This window comes from Papio anubis, chromosome 12, assembly GCF_008728515.1.
Source record: "Papio anubis isolate 15944 chromosome 12, Panubis1.0, whole genome shotgun sequence".
In the NCBI taxonomy this organism is placed as follows: Eukaryota; Metazoa; Chordata; class Mammalia; order Primates; family Cercopithecidae; genus Papio; species Papio anubis.
This window is the reverse complement of record NC_044987.1, coordinates 8622544-8640217: the sequence shown is the minus strand read 5'-3', so window position 1 is coordinate 8640217 and position 17674 is coordinate 8622544. Positions and strand designations below refer to the sequence as shown.

The 17674-nt window shown below is 41.2% G+C and overlaps 1 protein-coding gene across 7 annotated transcripts in view; it reads left to right on the top strand.

Annotated features, from left to right (window-relative positions):
• Positions 1-17674, top strand: part of FAM118B (family with sequence similarity 118 member B) — a 50346-nt gene that overhangs the window by 7682 nt on the left and 24990 nt on the right. For 4 of the 7 annotated variants that reach the window (XM_009187631.2, XM_017949090.2, XM_009187630.2 and 1 more), the window contains exons 2-3: positions 9568-9637; positions 15189-15281. In XM_009187631.2, the coding sequence (XP_009185895.1) occupies positions 15196-15281 (86 nt within the window). In that variant the 5' untranslated portion in view covers positions 9568-9637; positions 15189-15195. Of the gene's footprint in view, positions 1-2987; positions 3007-9567; positions 9638-15188; positions 15282-17674 lie in introns of those variants that run through there. The other 3 variants (XM_009187626.2, XM_009187628.4, XM_017949089.2) reach the window with 2 other exon arrangements.

Genomic DNA, 17674 nt, shown 5'->3' with positions numbered 1-17674 from the left:
TTGTAGAGACAAGTTCTCCCTATTGTTGATATGCCTTAAGAGTCACATTAACAGTGCGTAAGAAACACTCTCTTTTTAGCTCTCTTGCTAAGGAGCAGGTTTGAGAGCTGTTGCCAGAACTTAGTACTTCACTGCAGTTTTACAGATTCCGCAGGAGTCTTGTCCGTGGGGCTGGGAAGTGTCTACCCTCTGCTGACTCTTCTAGGTTCCTGCGGGTCCCCAGTGCCTCCCTGCCCCCAGCCACTAGAAATAGACTGCTTCTTTCTTTCCTCTACTGCAGAAAACATGCACTACTGTACTTATTAAAATTAACTTAAAAAAAACTCAAGCAGCTTGAGTTTTTTTTAAGTTAATTTTAATAAGACATTGAAGGAAGAATTTTGTTTTAAAGGAGGGGCTTATATGTACGAAGATTTATGGTGTAAAAGCAGGGGCAAACTAATGAATGACGTTTTTAGAATTGATATGAGCATGAACCCAGGATACTCAGACTTACTCCCAGAGTTCCTCTTAAAAACTGCTTTTCTCCACATAACCCCTAATGTCAGCAGTGGTTAGCTCCACATTGGAGGAAGGGGGCTTCATTTTGCTCTTTCTGCAAAGAGTAACAGAAAGTGATCTGTTACTTTCAAGTCTGGGGGAAAGATGCTGTCTTTATCCTGAATGAAGTGTCCATCTGCCTCCTCTGAGCCCCGGCTGCCCAGCTTTCTGGTTGCTCTCTGAGAGTCCTCCTTGGTCTTCCACTGACCACGTTCACTTCCTTATGAAAGTATGTTTTTAGTCTCCCTAGCCTGTTTTCTGTTTTCTCTCTCCTCTCTCTCTCTTTTTTTTTTTTTTTAAATACCCTCAATTGTTTTCACTGGCCACTTTTTTTTTTTTTTTTTTTTTTGAGATGGAGTCTTGCTCCGTCGCCCAGGCTGGAGTGCAGTGGCGTGATCTCGGCTCACTGCCATGTCTGCCTGCCCGGTTCAAGCAATTCTCCTGCCTCAGCCTCCTGAGTAGCTGGGACTACAGGCACATGCCACCACGTCCAGCTAATTTTTGTATTTTTAGTAGAGACGGAGTTTTACCATGTTGGCCAGGATGGTCTCGATCTCCTGACCTCATGATCCACCTGCCTCGGCCTCCCAAAGTGTTGAGATTACAGGCGGTCAGCCACCATGCCCGGCTTACTTTTTTTTTTTTTTTAAGACTGATGCTTGGCTGGGCTTGGCTTTTTTGTTTGTTTGTTTGTTTTTAAGAGTTTTCAGATTCTTATTTCAGATCTAAACAGTGCTTTTCAGCTCTCAGTTCATCTTCAGATCAAAGGGAATAGTAGACCGGCGCAGTGGCTCACACCTGTAATCCCACCACTTTGGGAGGCCAAGGCAGGTGGATCATTTGAGGCCAGGAGTTTGAGACCAGCCTGGCCAACATAGTGAAACCCCGTCTCTACTAAAAATACAAATATTAGCCAGACATGGTGGCGTGGGCCTGTAGTCCCAGCTACTTGGGAGCCTGAGGCAGGAGAATAGCTTGAACCTGGGAGGCAGAGGCTGCAGTGAGTTGAGATCAAGCCACTGCACTCCAGCCTGGGTGACAGTGTAAGACTCTGTCTCAAAAATAATAATAATAATAATTAACCGAAAATAATTATTTTCGGTTAATTTTTATTAGGAAAAAAATATCCTAAAAAGAATATCATGCTAGTTTAAGGTTACAGATTTACTTTCTTCCCTGGATTCCCTTTGATTCATATTCTCTCGTTTGGAAATGATCCAAATATGTTATTCTGAAGTATATGACAGTTTTTTCAAAATCAGTAAATACATATGTTGGTGCTTAAAACAGAAAGAAATAATGGCCTGTAAGTATTATCACATAGCTTATTTCTACTACTCAGAGATCTGATTAACTTAGGATAAGGAGCAGGCTGTTGAATTGTTTTTTGGCTTCTAAGTTTGAAGTACAATCTGAAAGTACCTCTCAGTGTTGAAGGGCTGCCTGACTGAAACTTGAGTGGGTATCTCCTGGGCCTGAAGCACCACCAAGATCTGAACTGAAGGTAGCATTTTGGGAGTCCTTAGTGTTTAGTTGGTATTTTAAGGTCTAGGGGTGAATGGGGTGGGAAGGGAAGGGAGTATGTAAAGGTAATAGACCAGAGAGCCCTGTGGATCCTCAACATTTAGGAAACAGGGAAGACATCCCACTAGAGGGGAGGGAGGGAAACCAGGAAAAGGCGAGATAGACTTCAGTTTCAGGAGGCAGAGGAGGATGAATACGAACAATTTCATTGAATTTTGCCAGAAGGGTGTTTATCTCCCATAAAACTTTCCTTGATTTTCCTCAAGCACAAGTGCTCATCTCCTTGGTACCTCATCCAGGCATGTTAAACTTGGCACAAACATGTCGTAAAGATTTGTTTATAGTTTCTTTCTCCAAAGGTGTAGATTTGTTAAGGGTGAGGCCTACGGCTTGTTCAGTTTTGCGAGATGGTATTGTTTTGTGTCTTAACATCATGGACACTGACTCCATGTCTAATGTGTAATAGTCGTGTGACTTTTAACAAGCTGCTTACCATCTGTGTGCTTCTGTTTCACTATCTATACCATTTATGATATGAGATGACAATAGCTTCTACTTCACAGAAGAGCAAATATGTGTGAAGTATAGAAAGTGCCTGGCTTAGTGTCAGTGCCATGTAGTGTTTGATGGAGGAGAACTGGAGGCGGCAATACTAATATTCTTAGCACAGTGCTTGATGTTTAACAGATATTTGAACGTGAAAATGTAGCAACCTGTGGCGAATTCAGTTCCTAGCATTTTAAAATTCTACAAGCATATACAGAATGTAATCGTAACCAGGCCATAGGAGAACTACAAATGGATGTGGACTGGGAGAAAAGTGCATGCAGCTTTGTTTTATGAAGCAAGTCTATAGACTTTCGGCAGAAGTACTATGTGATCCTAATTTCTTGTTGTTAGGAAGGAAAAATCTAAAAGATGAAGAAGACTCCTCCAGAGCAGGTGAGAATCTTTATGTGTAGGGATGAACAGCTTTAAACAGGTGAGTGGTGGATGTCAGCACGGAAGGTATTTGTTTGGAGGAGAGAAAATACTACAGCCTTCCCATTCATCCTAATTTTTGCAGCTCAAAAAATTAGAAATATCAATTGATCCCTTGGACTTTAATTAATGGTAGATACACACTCAATCGATCAGCAAATATTTGAACATTTTCTGTACCATATACACACTTTATAACAAGAACTATGCTATGGGATGGGGATAAGTTGATAAATAAATTAGACACTGTACTTGCCCTAGAAGGGCTTTTATTCTTGTGGGAGAGGCCAATAACTGCAAGTACTGAGAGACACAAGCTAGGAACTGAAGTATAAATGAAGAACTTGGGGTAAAGGGAGTGGAAAACCAGGCTACAGATGGTAACATTTAAATTGAGATGCCAAGGAGGAGGGTGTGGGGAGGCCCTTGCAGAACATCGCCCTGAGGAAAGTCTGTAGCCAGGAACTTGAGGTTGGGCAGGGGACAGGGGGGTGTTCAAGCAGTTGACAGAGGCCTGTGCACCTCAAGAGCCCAGCGAGTGAGGGAGGGGGCTGGATGGATGTTGTGTGGATGGCGGACACTGGATCATGCCACGATAAGGAGTATAATGTTATTAAACACAGTGAGAAGCCATGGAATGATTTTAAAACAGGACTTAACCCAATTTGTGTTTTGAAATCTCTTTTGCTGGGGCCGGGCACAGTGGCTCACACCTGTAATCTCAGCACTTTAGGAGGCCGAGGCGGGCGGATCATGAGGTCAGGAGATCGAGACCATCCTGGCTCACATAGTGAAACCCCATCTCTACTAAAAATACAAAAAATTAGCCGGGCGTGGTGGCGGGCGCCTGTAGTCCCAGCTGCTTGGGAGGCTGAGGCAGGAGAATGGCGGCGTCAATCTGGGAGGCGGAGCTTGCAGTGAGCTGAGATCGCGCCACTGCACTGCAGCCTGGGCGACAGAGCAAGACTCCATCTCAAAAAAAAAAAAGAAAGAAAAATCTCTTTTGCTGCTACATAAGCTTTTCTTTTTTCTCTAGTTGTATTTTAGATGGTTTAATATGTAAAATAAGAGAAACTGCTTTCTTAGCTCGAAATACTGATGCCCTTGAATCATTTGCCAGAAATAGTTCTTCCCCTAAGAATCAACCCTTAAAAATCAGTTTACAATGTAGACATCAGAGACTTGAGTTATAAAGTTATTTATATATAAAATGTTTGGGTGCCAATCAATGGTCTTGGAACCTTAAGTTGAAGTTTTCTTCTGCCGTCTAGGATCAGATTACATTCACTGCTAGTACCACTGGCGTATCTAAAACATGATAGTCTGAATATTGATTTATTTGTGTATACAGTTTTCCCATTTGTTCCATTTAAAAGCTAAATGGCTTTTTATGGTCCTTATTAAAAGCAGTTCCAGGGTGTTCTTTTGTGTGAGTTAGTTTGTGAAATAAATATCTGAGTGCCCACCGTGTGCCAGGCACTGTTCTACGCCCTTTACTACATCCATAAACTAAACAGGCAAAGGGTCCCTGTCTTTGGGGGACTTACATTCCAGTGGAGGAGGCAGATAACAATAGATATAATTTGGGCCAGGTCCAGTGACTCTCGCGTCTAATCCCAGCACTTTGGGAGACTGAGGCCGGCAGATTGCTTGAGCCCAGGTGTTTGAGACCAGCCTGAGCAACATGACAAAACCCCGTCTCTACAAAATACAAAGAAATTAGCCGGGTATGGTGGCATGTACCTGTAGCACTGGGAGACTAAGATGGGAGGATTGCTTGAGCCCTGTGGAGGTCAAGGCTACAGTGAGCCATGATCACGCCACCACGTTCCAGCCTGGGTGACAGAGCGAGACCCTGTCTCAAAAAAAAAAAATTTGTAGAGTCATACTGCTAATAAATAATTGGTATGTTAGAGGGTGCTGTGTACTATGAAATAAAAAGTAGAACAACTAACATGGTGGGGGGTATAATTTTAAATAGGATGGTTAGAGTAGCATCATTGAGAAGGTACAATCTGAGTAAAGGCATGGAAACCTGTGCAGATACATGGAGAAAGAGCATTCCAGGCAGAAGGAACGATCTATACAAAGGAAAACCCCAAGGTCGGGTGTACCAGGCCTGTTTGAGGAACAGTGAAGAGGCCAGTGGGGCTGGAGGGAGGGAATGTGAGAATATCTTGGCTTTCTAGGAATGTGTTTCTCCTCAGTCAATTTCAAAAAGCTCATAAACCAAAACAAATGAATAATTAGGCAGAGAACTCCCATCCCATGAATGTTCTGCAGATGGTAACCTATAAACACCCAGACTCATATCTTAACTCAAATTAGGTAATTCCAAAATAATGCAAACGTTCCTTAAATTCAGTTCACAGGGCAGCTGAGCAAACAAGATCTCTTTTATGTGCATAAGAAACTGAAGACTTTTGCCATTCCAATTTCTAGATCTCCAGATTAGAAGCCAAAAGGCTCTTCGTTGCAGCAGAGGATGGCAAAGATGCCAAGTGCACTTGGCATCTTAAGAGAGGCAGCGATTGCGGGCTTAGGGAGAACTGCCCTTTAAGAGCAGCTTTTCTCAGATCCCTTCTTTCTTTCGAGCTCAGTAGCACCAAATCCTTTTCAATTTTTTATTTAGCAGTCCACATTTTCTGTTCTTTGACGCAGTGAAATTTTCCATTTGTTCCCTAAGTTTCCAATCTTAAATTTGGCACACTACTTTCATAAGGTCATAATCAATGCCCACTATGGTAGAATATTGCCCAAGTGGTGTGTACATCACGTGTATTCTGTGGGTGTAGATCATCAGCACTGTCTTTGTTTCAGACGCACAATACTTTTTATAAAGAGCCACACCCAGTTTCTCCCGTGAGATCGCTAGAGTTGTTCCAGTAATACTTGCCCGCAGCTAATCCCTTCCCATGTTGTTTCTGAATTTTATTTTTGATAAGTAGAGTATCCTTTTGTAGTTTCTTAAGCTTCAGATTGATTCCTTTCCCAATTTGTCATGGTTGGTCAGTTTGAATCCTCTTCTGTGAGTTGCTGTTCATTGTTTCCAGCTTAGTTTTCCGTGAGGCTGGAGTGAAGTAAGATTACTAAAGACATGTAATCCCAGCACTTTGAGAGGCCAAGGCGGGCAGATCATTTGAGGTCAGGAGTTCGAGACCAGCCTGGCCAACATGGTGAAACCCTGTCTCTACTAAAAATACAAAAATTAGCTGGGCGTGGTGGTGGGCATCTATAATCCTAGCTATTTGGGAGGCTGAGGCAGGAGAATTGCTTGAACCCAGGAGACAGAGGTTGCAGTGAGCTGAGATTGCACCACTGCACTCCAGCCTGGGTGACAGAGTAAGACTCTGTCTCAAAAAAAAAAAAAGAAGAAGATTACTAAAGAAAATGCTCAGAAGCATGGATCTTTGACTTTCTGAGGCAAAAAATAGTCCACATTCTTCTCATAGCCAAAAAGGAACATGGTACAAGTTCATATCTTTGTGAATTAGAAAGGCCCTTGAGAAATTTAACAGGCCTTTTCTCTCCTTCCCCCAGGCAGGAGTGCATATAGATCATCCCCAAATGTACTAGTCTGCTCTCTTTTTCTTTAAAAGGAAATGCAACTACCTCTTTTGACCTCCAGTTCTGTTGCCATTTTAAATAGGAAGGTCAAGAACCTAGCATTGGCCAGGTGCAGTGGCTCACACCTGTAACTGTAGCACTTTGGGAGGGCTGAGGCAGGCAGATCACTTGAGCCTGGGAGTTCAAGACCAATCTGGGCAACATGATGAAACCCTGTATCTACAAAAAATTAGCCAGACACAGTGGTGTGTGCCTGTAGTCCCAGCTACCTGAGAGACTGAGGTGGGAGGATCACCAAGCCTGGTGGTCGAGGCTGCAGTGAGCTATGATCGTGCCTGGGCAACCGTGAGACCCTGTCAAAAAAAAACAAAACAAAACAACAACAACAACAAAACACCTAGCATTTAGTAGACTTAAATTTATTAACTATTGAATGATAAATTAAAAGAGAGAAATTGAATGCTCTGAAACAAAACAAGCCTCTTGTTTTTTTTTTTTTTGAAACTGAGTCTTGCTCTGTCAACCATGCTGGAGGGCGGTGGCGTGATCTCATCTCACTGCAGCCTCTGCCCCCCGGGTTCAAGCGATTCTCTTGCCTCAGCCTCCTGAAGAGCTGGGACTACAGGCGCCCATCACCATGCATAGCTAATTTTTGTATTGTTGGTAGAGATGGGGTTTCGCCATGTTGGCCAGGCTGGTCTTGAACTCCTGACCTCAGATGATCCACCTGCCTTGGCCTCCCAAAGTGCTGGGTGGCGTGAGCCACCGTGTCCAGCCACAAGCTTATTCTTAAATCTCTCTTTAGTTCGTACTCTGACAACTGGGTTTTATATATAACTAAACCTATGATGGGTGTGTATTCAATTATTTTTCATCCTTCCTGTCTGTCTAAAATATTGTACACTTGAATGTAAACTTGAAAGTAATTGTGTAATGATGAATAAAGTGAACTTGATTTTTTTTGTACCTCTTCATGTTGTAACATATTTATTTTCCTTTTAATTCTACGAATAACTGTAACACAGATCTACTTCTTATCTTTCTTATCCTCCTGTTCTTGGTTTTGCTATGGATGGGTTTTGGATTCCATGCCCGCAACCTGGGGACCTCCAAGATATTTCACCTGGTGTAGCCAAGTGAATTCACTTAATCACTACAGTCAGTTACGCTTGAGGGTTTTTAATGGTAAAATTTTTTAATTTTCAAAATCTGTTATTTATTTATTTTTGAGATGAGTTCTCACTTTGTCACCAGGCTGGAGTGCAGCGGCATGATCACGGTTCGCTGGAGCCTTGACTTCCCAGGCTCCAGTGATCCTCCCAACTCAGCCTCCCGCGTAGCTGACACTGTAGGCATGCGCTACCACACATGGCTAATTTTTGTATTTTTGGTACACATGGGGTTTCACCATGTTGCTCAGGCTGGTCTTGAACTTCTCAGCTCAAGCATTCTACCTGCCTGAGCCTCCCAAAGTGCTGGGATTATAGGCATGAGCCACTGCGCCCAGCCAAAAAACTCTTTTTTAATTTTTAGCTCTATTTAAGTTGGAAATCCTCAAGGAAGTGAAAAGGGGTGAAAATTAAGTGGAATATATTTACTAAACATTTTTATTTTTATTTACTTATTTATTTATTTTGAGACAGGATCTCGCTTTGTCACCTAGGCTGGAGTGCAGTGGCACAATCTCAGATCACTACAACCTCTGCCTCCTGGGTTCAAGCAGTTCTCCTGCCTCAGCCTCCCTCCTAAGTAGCTGGGATTACAGGTGTGTGCCACCACACCTGGCTAATTTTTATATTTTGTGTGGAGATGGGGTTTTGCCATGTTGGCCAGGCTGGTCTCAAACTCCTGAGCTGAAGTGATCCTCCTGCCTCAGCCTCCCAAAGTGCTGGGATTACAGGCGTGAGCTGCCAGGCCTGGCCCATTTTAATTTTTATAACAGAAAAATCTCCCCTTTATTAAGACTTGTCTGCCGGGCGCGGTGGCTCAAGCCTGTAATCCCAGCACTTTGGGAGGCCGAGGCGGGCGGATCACGAGGTCAGGAGATCGAGACCATCCTGGCTAACATGGTGAAACCCCGTCTCTACTAAAAATACAAAAAACTAGCCGGGCGTGGTGGCGGGCGCCTGTAGTCCCAGCTACTCGGAGGCTGAGGCAGGAGAATGGCCTGAACCTGGGAGGCGGAGCTTGCAGTGAGCCGAGATCGCGCCACTGCACTCCAGCCTGGGTGACACAGCGCTCGACTCCATAAAAAAAAAAAAAAAAAAGACTTGTCAATTTATTTGTTTGTTTGTTTGTTTGTTTTTGTTTTGAGACAGTCTCATTCTGTTGCCCAGGCTGGAGTGCAGTGGCATGATCTTGGCTCACTGCAACCTCTGCCTCCCGGATTCAAGCAATTCTCTGCCTCAGCCTCCTGAGTAGCTGGGATGACAGGTGCCCACCACCACACCCGGCTAATTTTTTGTGTTTTTAGTAGAGATGGAGTTTCACCATCTTGGCCAGGCTGGTCTTGAACTCCTGACCTCTTGATCCACCTGCCTTGGCCTCCCAAAGTGCTGGGATTACAGGCATGAGCCACCCGTGCCCAGCCTCAAATTTTAACTCATAGAGAATATCCTTTATAATGATGGCATCTTCTGGAATGCCCCAGACTTGGAAGAATCTGCATTTGTACACAGTATATTGTGTTTACTCTGTTGACATAAAACTAAGCTACTGAGGGTTATTTCCCATGGGTAACCCATGCTATTTTCGTAGTAGAAATTCAATTGTTAAGGACTCACTAGAATCCTTAAAGAGTTATCTTGCCCTTAAAGAGTTATTCAGTTTCATTTTTAATGAATAACCTATGCCATTTGTGATGGAATTGTTTGTATGATCATACTACTTGATTTATGGGAAATATCTGATATTTTTAAAGTCTCCTTCCTTAGCAACATGTGTCATTATTTTCAGGATATACCTTCTCAGAAGCTGCACAGGAGGAAAAGTAGTGACAAAGAAAGAAGTTGTCATTCTTTGCACGGTAAAATCATCACCTCCAGTCACCAACTTATAATTCAAATTAGGTTTTAATTTGTTCATTATTTCTTCTTGAAACACTTTTGTTCCCTATACATATGCGTTACTTTGGCTTTATAATAGAAAATAACAAGCAACATCTGAGCTCTTTTGTTTGTTTGTTTGAGACAGTGTCTCGCTCTGCTGCCCACGCTGGGGTGCAATGGCGCGATCTCGGCTACCTGCAACCTCTGCCTCCCGGGTTCAAGCGCTTTTTCTGCCTCAGCCTCTTGAGTAGCTGGAATTACAGGCGCCCGCCACCCCACCCGGCTAATTTTTGTATTTTTAGTAGAGACGGGATTTCACCATCTTGGCCAGGCTGGTTTCGAACTCCTGGCCTCATGATCCACACACCTTGGCCTCCAAAAGTGCTGGGATTACAGGCGTGAGCCACCGTGCCTTGGGGTTATTCTTCTCAATCCTTAAGGTCTTTCAGAAACCTTACCTCTGGTGAGGTCTTTCTCCTTATATTGTTCAGATAGGGGGTCATTGTGTGCTGGTGAAATGGCAAGAATAAGTGGCATCAGTCTGACATTTCCTCAGTGACTCCGTTAAGGCACATGTTCAGGAAATGAGTGCGATACAGATCTTATCTGTATCTACCTTCTACAGAAGGTAGAAGGTCTCAGCCATGCTAAGGGTTAAAAGTAAGAGCCAATCAAGTTCACCATATATAGTGGAAATATTTCAAGTCTGGGATCCACAGAGGAATCAGATCTTGGCACAGCTAGACATGATTCCTGTCTCTCTGTGTGCTGAGATGGAGGAAACAGTGAGTTTGCTTTATCCACTGATGGGAAAGTCTGCAGTCTACATATGGAACTGAATTCATCAACTACCCAAGCCAAGTCTTTAGGATTTTATTTAATGTGTTCACTCCTGACAAGCTTGTTGTTGAGAACTCTTTAGTAGTACTTTACACCGGGCGTCTTTCCCTGCCTCCCAAATCTGATCGTTGCTAAAAACCCAGATGTGTTGGAATTAGTCCAAAAGCCACAATTAGAAAGGTTTGGTTTCTTCTCAAGTCAGAGGATGAGTCTTTTCCCTTAAGAAATGAAGTTAACCCTTTGCTATGTTTATGCTAGAGAAATAAACCATTCTTTATTCCAGTCACCCCTTTGCTATGTTTATGCTAGAGAAATAAACCGTTCTTTATTCCAGTCACTTTTATTTTTTAAAAAGCAGTGGAGGAAGCTTTCTGATCCTTTTACAGCAAGAAACGTACCACTTTCTCAAGCTGGTAATTGTATATCTTTTATTTCCAGGCAAAAATACTTTTTAAAACATTAGAATTTCTCTCTCCATTTGATTTATTTTGTCTGCTAATATACCCAAGTGTATTACTCTGAGCTCCTTCTGGCATGTCACTTGTTTGAGTTGAGGACTATGCACTGGACATACAGGAGAAAGATAGCTCAGAATGAGGAAGGCGGGCTGGGAGACCTCACTCTGATTCTCAAGTGAGGGGAAGCCTAGAGCTTGCTATCTTTTTAGCACCAAGATGCTATGAAAATGAGAGCTGCTGGGATTCTTTGATGTTTTCAAGTCCACAGGTCCTCTGCTGTGTGCAAACTTAATTTCATTTGGATAACCAGTTCCTTTTCTCTTGTCCCTTTACTATGTTTCTTCTGGATTTTTTCTAGAACACTCGCCCTTTTCCCTTTTTCATCCACCAGAGATAGAAGCATTATATTTCCTGCCAAGCTGACAGGTTTCAGAGTACAAGTGTTCTGTCTCATATGAAGACTTCAGCCTTAACATTTCCATTAATGAGGTTGCTGTTACTTTTCTCAGCTTTTACCAAGTATCTGACTTTTATTTTGCTGTACTCTATTGGCCTTGAAGGATTTCTCAGTGGCTTAGCAGTGATTAAGGTAATGAAGACACTGCCACAGGTAATTGACTTTTGTTTTCTTGTGACAGAAAAACATTTTCCACTTTTGCTATACATAACAAGTCCCACAAAAATGAAAACTCAAACCATGATCACATAAAAAAAATTAAAGTGTGAACTAGTTGATGCATATTGGGAAGTTAGCTTTGAAACTCTTTAGCAAGAACTGCATATTGTTTAGGGTACATGCTAAAATTGATTTTTTTCCCTGAAAACACTACTCTAGAAGGAATAAAATATGGTTTATGCTTATATGCCACTGGGGTATACATGTGAGATTGTATCATGTGAGGCATCCTTTAGGCTAAAGAAAAGATGTTTCTCTGTTAGAAAACGGGATGAGTATATGATTGGATATAATGTAGGCATACTGAGCTACGTCTCATTCAGTACCTAAATAAGACCCTAAACATTCTCAGTCAGAAGCGATTGGCTGTATTTAATTTTTTAAAGTAATAGATGGAATGGACCTTCAGAAAAGTTGACTGTGTAAAGAAATAAGTCAGAAAGCTTAGTATTCAGGTCTAGATGTCATGAATTGACCATCTGGCAGAAATAGAATCCAGCAAAAATGATCTTACATAATTTTCAGGAGAAAATGGTAGGACAGATCTAGGCTCTGGTGGATAAATGGTGGTGAGAAGTATATAACAAATAGTGCTTGTTATTGGAGAAAGTAGTTTTCCCAGCTTCCGAATGTAGTTGACTGCCAAGATTGCATGAATGGAGTGCCTAGTTACGAAGCAACTATTAAGGATTACTTGGGATTGTTTCAGGTAAATCTGCTTTCTAGAATGCAGGCACTTCCTTTGTTGATAGTTTTGGACTTTAAGTTTTGTTTTTTTTTTTTTAAGGCTGAAAAGTTAATACAGGTTAATTATTCCTTATCTGAAATGCTTGTAACCAGAAAGAAGTGTTTTGGATTTCTGGTTTTTTTGGGGAATATTTGCATTATACTTAACGGTTGAGCATCCCTAATCCAAAAAATCTGAAATCTGAAATGTTCCAATGAGCATTTCCTGTTTAGCAATAGTGTAGTTAAGAACTTGGACTTGGGAGGCAGAGTTGCCATGGTTTGAATACTGGTACTACCACGTACCCGATCTTTCTGTGCCTCAGTTTTCTCGTCTGTAAAATAAGGTAACAATAGTGCCTCGTAGTGTTATGCAGATTAATGAGTTAATGTTTATAAGTAGTCCATAGCACGTAGTTAAGAGCTTGTAAACTGGTTTAGTAACTGAATTGAGCATTGAATTCTGAAGATATCCATCTTCAAAACTTAATAAGCATTATTCCCTCTACATTTTACTTTCATCTCTCTCAATATAGTGTTTTTACTTGGATGTAATCTGTTTAGATGATGGGTTTGTAGAATCATATTTAAGAAAAGAACTTAAGCACCTAAGTTTTTTCCTCGTGTATATCCCAAAAGGATGGGTTGTCATGTGTGTGGAAGAAGTAAACACATTCTATCCCTAGTTCACCATTCTAGAGCATTAACTTTTAGAATCGGAAGTGATTCACATGAATTAAAACTTCATAAAAATATTTTAAGGACAGTTAAAACCTGGCTATTGGTATAAGCAAACTGGGAAGTCATTAGACTGTAATACGTTATTACACTTAAGGAAAGATGGCTTGATGGTATACCTCATGTGCATCCTATATTTAACAAAATTGTTGCATTGTAGAAAAATTAAGTTTGCTTCTTATTTAGGTGTTTCCTGTTTGAAGGAAGATTCTGAAGATTCTGGAGAATCTCATTCTGTAATTTTGGAGTAGAGCCTAGAAACAAACTTTTTTTTTAATTAATTAACTTTATTTTCAAGAACATACATACTTTTAACTAACATCCTGGCTGGGCGTGATGGCTCACGCCTGTAATCCCAGCACTTTGGGAGGCTGAGGCGGGCAGATCACCTGAGGTCAGGAGTTTGAGACCAGCCTTATCAAGATGGAGAAACCCTGTCTCTACAAAAAATACAAAATTAGCCGGGCGTAGTGGCGCATGCCTGTAATCCCAGCTACTTGGGAGGCTGAGGCAGGAGAATTGCTTGAAGGGAGCAGCTGCCGGGAGGCAGAGGTTGCAATGAGCCGAGATTGCGCCATTGCACTCCAGACTGGGCAACAAGAGCGAAACTCCGTCTCAAAAAAAAGAAAAAGAAAAAACCCACATGGTTGAGTTAAGGCAGGATTTACTGAGATTAGTGACTCATCCGTCTTCTCCTGAGCTCCAGCTTTCTCATCAGCAGAATCAAAAGATTTGACTAGAAACATGATCTACTTTCTAACTCACTACTATGATTTTATTGTTTCTATTTTCCTTATGATTATGATATTAAAGAAGAATTCCACTATGTGTGATGGACTATGGGGTGAGGAAGTGAGCCTTCTGTTTACCACAAAAAATTAATTGAGAAACTTAATGTTTTAATAAAGAAAAAGGCTTTTTTGGGCCAGATGCAGTGGCTCATGCCTGTAACCCCAACATTTTGGGAGGCCAAGGCTGGAAGATTACTTGAACTCCAGAGTTAGAGACCAGCTGGGCAACATGGCAAAACTCCCTCTCTACAAACAATACAAAATTTCACCAGATGTGGTAGCACGTGCCTGTAGTCCCAGGTACTGGAGAGGCTGAGGTTGGTTGATGGCTTGAGCCCAGGAAGCCGAGACTGCAGTGAGCCAAGATGGCACCACCGTACTGGAGCCTGGACAACAGAGCAAGACGCAGTCTCAAAAAAAGAAAAGAAAAGGACTTTCTAACAAAACCGTAAACTTCCAGTAATTATTAGTAATTCAGTTCTGTGTGTTGGCAATGGCATGTACTAAAACACCCCAAACGGTGGTAGTATGTTGTCTTCTATATTGTGTGTGTATTTAAAATACTATTGCTATTTTTAAATTCACAGCCTTTAGATTTAACTAGTTTGCTGAAGTTTGAGCAGTTAGAACTTTATAGTATTCATTCTAATCTGTGGTAATTACTTACTTTTGCCAGTTATTCCAGCACCCGAACATAATTGGCCATTTTTCATACATCTGCTTGATAATACCTTTACCAGTTATCACAGTGGCTTGATTTAAGTCCTCTTCATGTTCAGTAAGAGAGACATGTCCCACTGGCTACGAGGTCACCATTGTCCAACAACAGAGAATGTCATTCAGCAAATTAGTATTGACTGTCCTATTCTTGACTCAGTAATTTCTTCAGCTGAGAGTAAATGGATAATTGGGGGCTATTAATACACTTATCTGTGGGTGGTTTTTATCCTGAGTCTTCCGCAAACCCATCTTGTGGAAGAATAACTGGTTTTTCTTAAGTTCTACAAAGTGAGGGCCAGTAATTGACATGAGTTGACACTGTTTTTGGTGGGAACTTGGGGGCAGGCCTTCAGAAACAGAAGCAAGATGGTAGTATGGAACACCAAATAGTCTTTTAGACTAATTTAATTTAGTTCCTTGTTTGTAATGTGCATTAATTAACAAATTTCTGTTAAGTAGGGGGTACCTCCAAAGCACCTTTAAGGGTATACAGCTTTTTAAAACTGTTTAATGTATGTGCTATTTTGAATGGTATATTTTACAGATCTAATTGTGGTCCATGGTGTTTAATCTATTTTAGAAACTGGATGGCTTCTACAGGGAGCCAGGCCTCTGATATAGACGAGATTTTTGGATTCTTCAGTGATGGCGCACCCCCCACCAAAAAGCCCAGGTAAACAAGAAAAGGGAATCAGAGAGCAGAGTAAATTACCATTAGTGGGAGAGAAAGAAAAGTAGCCAACTTATACCTTTTATGTCAGTTGTTTTCACTAATCAGTATTGACCTTCATACTAAAAAAAATTATTTTTATTTTGGATTTAATTTTTATTTTTTATCAAAGGCAATACAGGTACATAGTTTTTAAAATCAGTATTTCAGAGTCCACCCTTCTTCAGAGATAATTACTTTCAGCTTTATCTGTTTCTTCTAATGTTGACATCCATGTTTTAAAATACTATATATATTGCTGCTTTTTAGTTTTTCAGTTCTGTTGATTTCAGAGTATGGAATATAAGGACTGCTTTGCTGTCATGACTCCTCCCCCTGGATTGCCACTCCACACACTCTCCCCATGTTCTTGTATGTTTGTATCACAGTGTTTGGTTCAATCCACTTTTAATATTTACATTTATTATGACTGTATAAATAGTATTCGTAGCTGAGCCTAATGCGTGACGATCATATTTCCTTTCTTGCCCATTTTTTTCGCTTATGTCGTTAAAGACTGTCTTTTTTGTTTGTTTGCTTTCAGTGTGTTCTCACATGCTCTGACAGAAGAATAAATCTCCTAGCTATACTGAAACACACCGATAACTTGCTAGTTCATGTCATAGATTCTTCCCTCTGGACACTAGTCCACTCTGGACACTTGTTTTCCAGGCCTCTGTTGCATTGCTGATACTTGCTATTTCCCTTTCCCATCGTCCTGATAATTTCCTTTACATCTCTCCTGTATTGATTCTCTGTTTGCTGAATCTTGTGTCTTCTTTTTTGGTGCACTCTTTCATTTTCCTGAAGCATATCCTTTCATAGCCTCCTAAGTAAGGACCCATAGGAGAAAACTTTTTGGACGTATTTGAAAATGTCTTTATCACACACTTACATTCATTTGATGGTTTAGCTGAGTATAGAATCTTTGGTATCTCTCATGCATTCTCTGCTAACATCTAAGTATTCCTGCCAAAATAGCCACTCTGTTCTGATTCCCAATCCTTTGTATTATATGACCTCTTTCCTTGTTTTGTTTTTGTTTTTGTTGTTGTTGTTCATTAGAAGCTTATAAGGATCATTATTTTATTTTCAGTAGCCTGAAATTTCACAGTGATGTGTCTTCTCATAAGAATCTGGACACGGGGCAGCTCTTTAAAGCTGGCAACTAGTACCTTCACTTTGGAGAAGTTGACTTGTATTACTTTTTTGATACTTTCCATTACAATGTTTTATCTACTCCGTATTTTTTTTTAAACTCTTGTTATTCAGATATTGGACTTCTTGTATTAAGTCTCTAATTTTCTTACGTGTTTCTTGATTTTTTTTTCCCCATTTCGTGTTTTAAAATTTTGCTTTCTCGGAGTTTCTCTGTTTTATCTTATGGATTTAAACATTTCTGTTGCTATATTTTTAATTTGTGAAGTCTTTCTGTTTGTTCATTTTTCATAGCACTCTGTTTCACAGATGCATTTTTTTTTTTTTTTTTTGAGATGGAGTCTCACTCTGTTGCCCAGGCTGGAGTGCAATGGTGGAGTCTCAGCTCACTGCAACTTCTGCCTCCCAGGTTCAAGCAATTCTCCTGCCTCAGCCTCCTGAGTAGCTGGGATTGCAAACGTGCACTACTACACCCGACTAATTTTTATTTTATTTTTTAAATAAAGACAGGGTTTCAAAACCATGTTGGCCAAGCTGATCTTGAACACCTGACCTTAAGTGATCCACCTGCCTCGGCCTCCCAAAGTGCTGGGATGACAGGCATGAGCCACCCCACATGGACAATGTTTAAAAATCTATGTGAGGATGTCATTGTTTCCTTTTAAAATTTTTTTCTCCTTCCCATACTATCGCTTGTGTCCTTCAGATTTCTCTCTACCTGCTAGTTTGTTTGGTATAACTGTTATGTCGGGGACTTTCCTCAAATGTGAGGTGACCCTTGTTTGTCTGCCCATTTTTAAGAGAAAACACTAAAAAGCCAATGGAAGAGGCCGGGTGCAGTGGCTCACGCCTGTAATCCCACCACTTTGGGAGGCCAAGGCGGGCAGATCATTTGAGGTCAGGAGTTTGAGACCGGCCTGGCCAACCTGGTGAAACCCCGTCTCTACTAAAAATACAAAAATTAGCTTGGCGTGGTAGTGCGTGTCTGTAGTCCCAGCTACTCAGGTTGCTGAGGCAAGAGAATCGCTTGAACCCGGGAGGTGGAAGTTGCAGTGAGCCGAGATTGTGAGATTCCATCTCAAAAAAAAAAAAAAAAAAAAAGCCAATTGGAGAATCTGCGTGTACATAAGGAGCTTGGTCCCAGACTCTACGTAGAGTTAAGGAATTCTCACCTATCAGAATCTGCAGGTTTTTCGTCT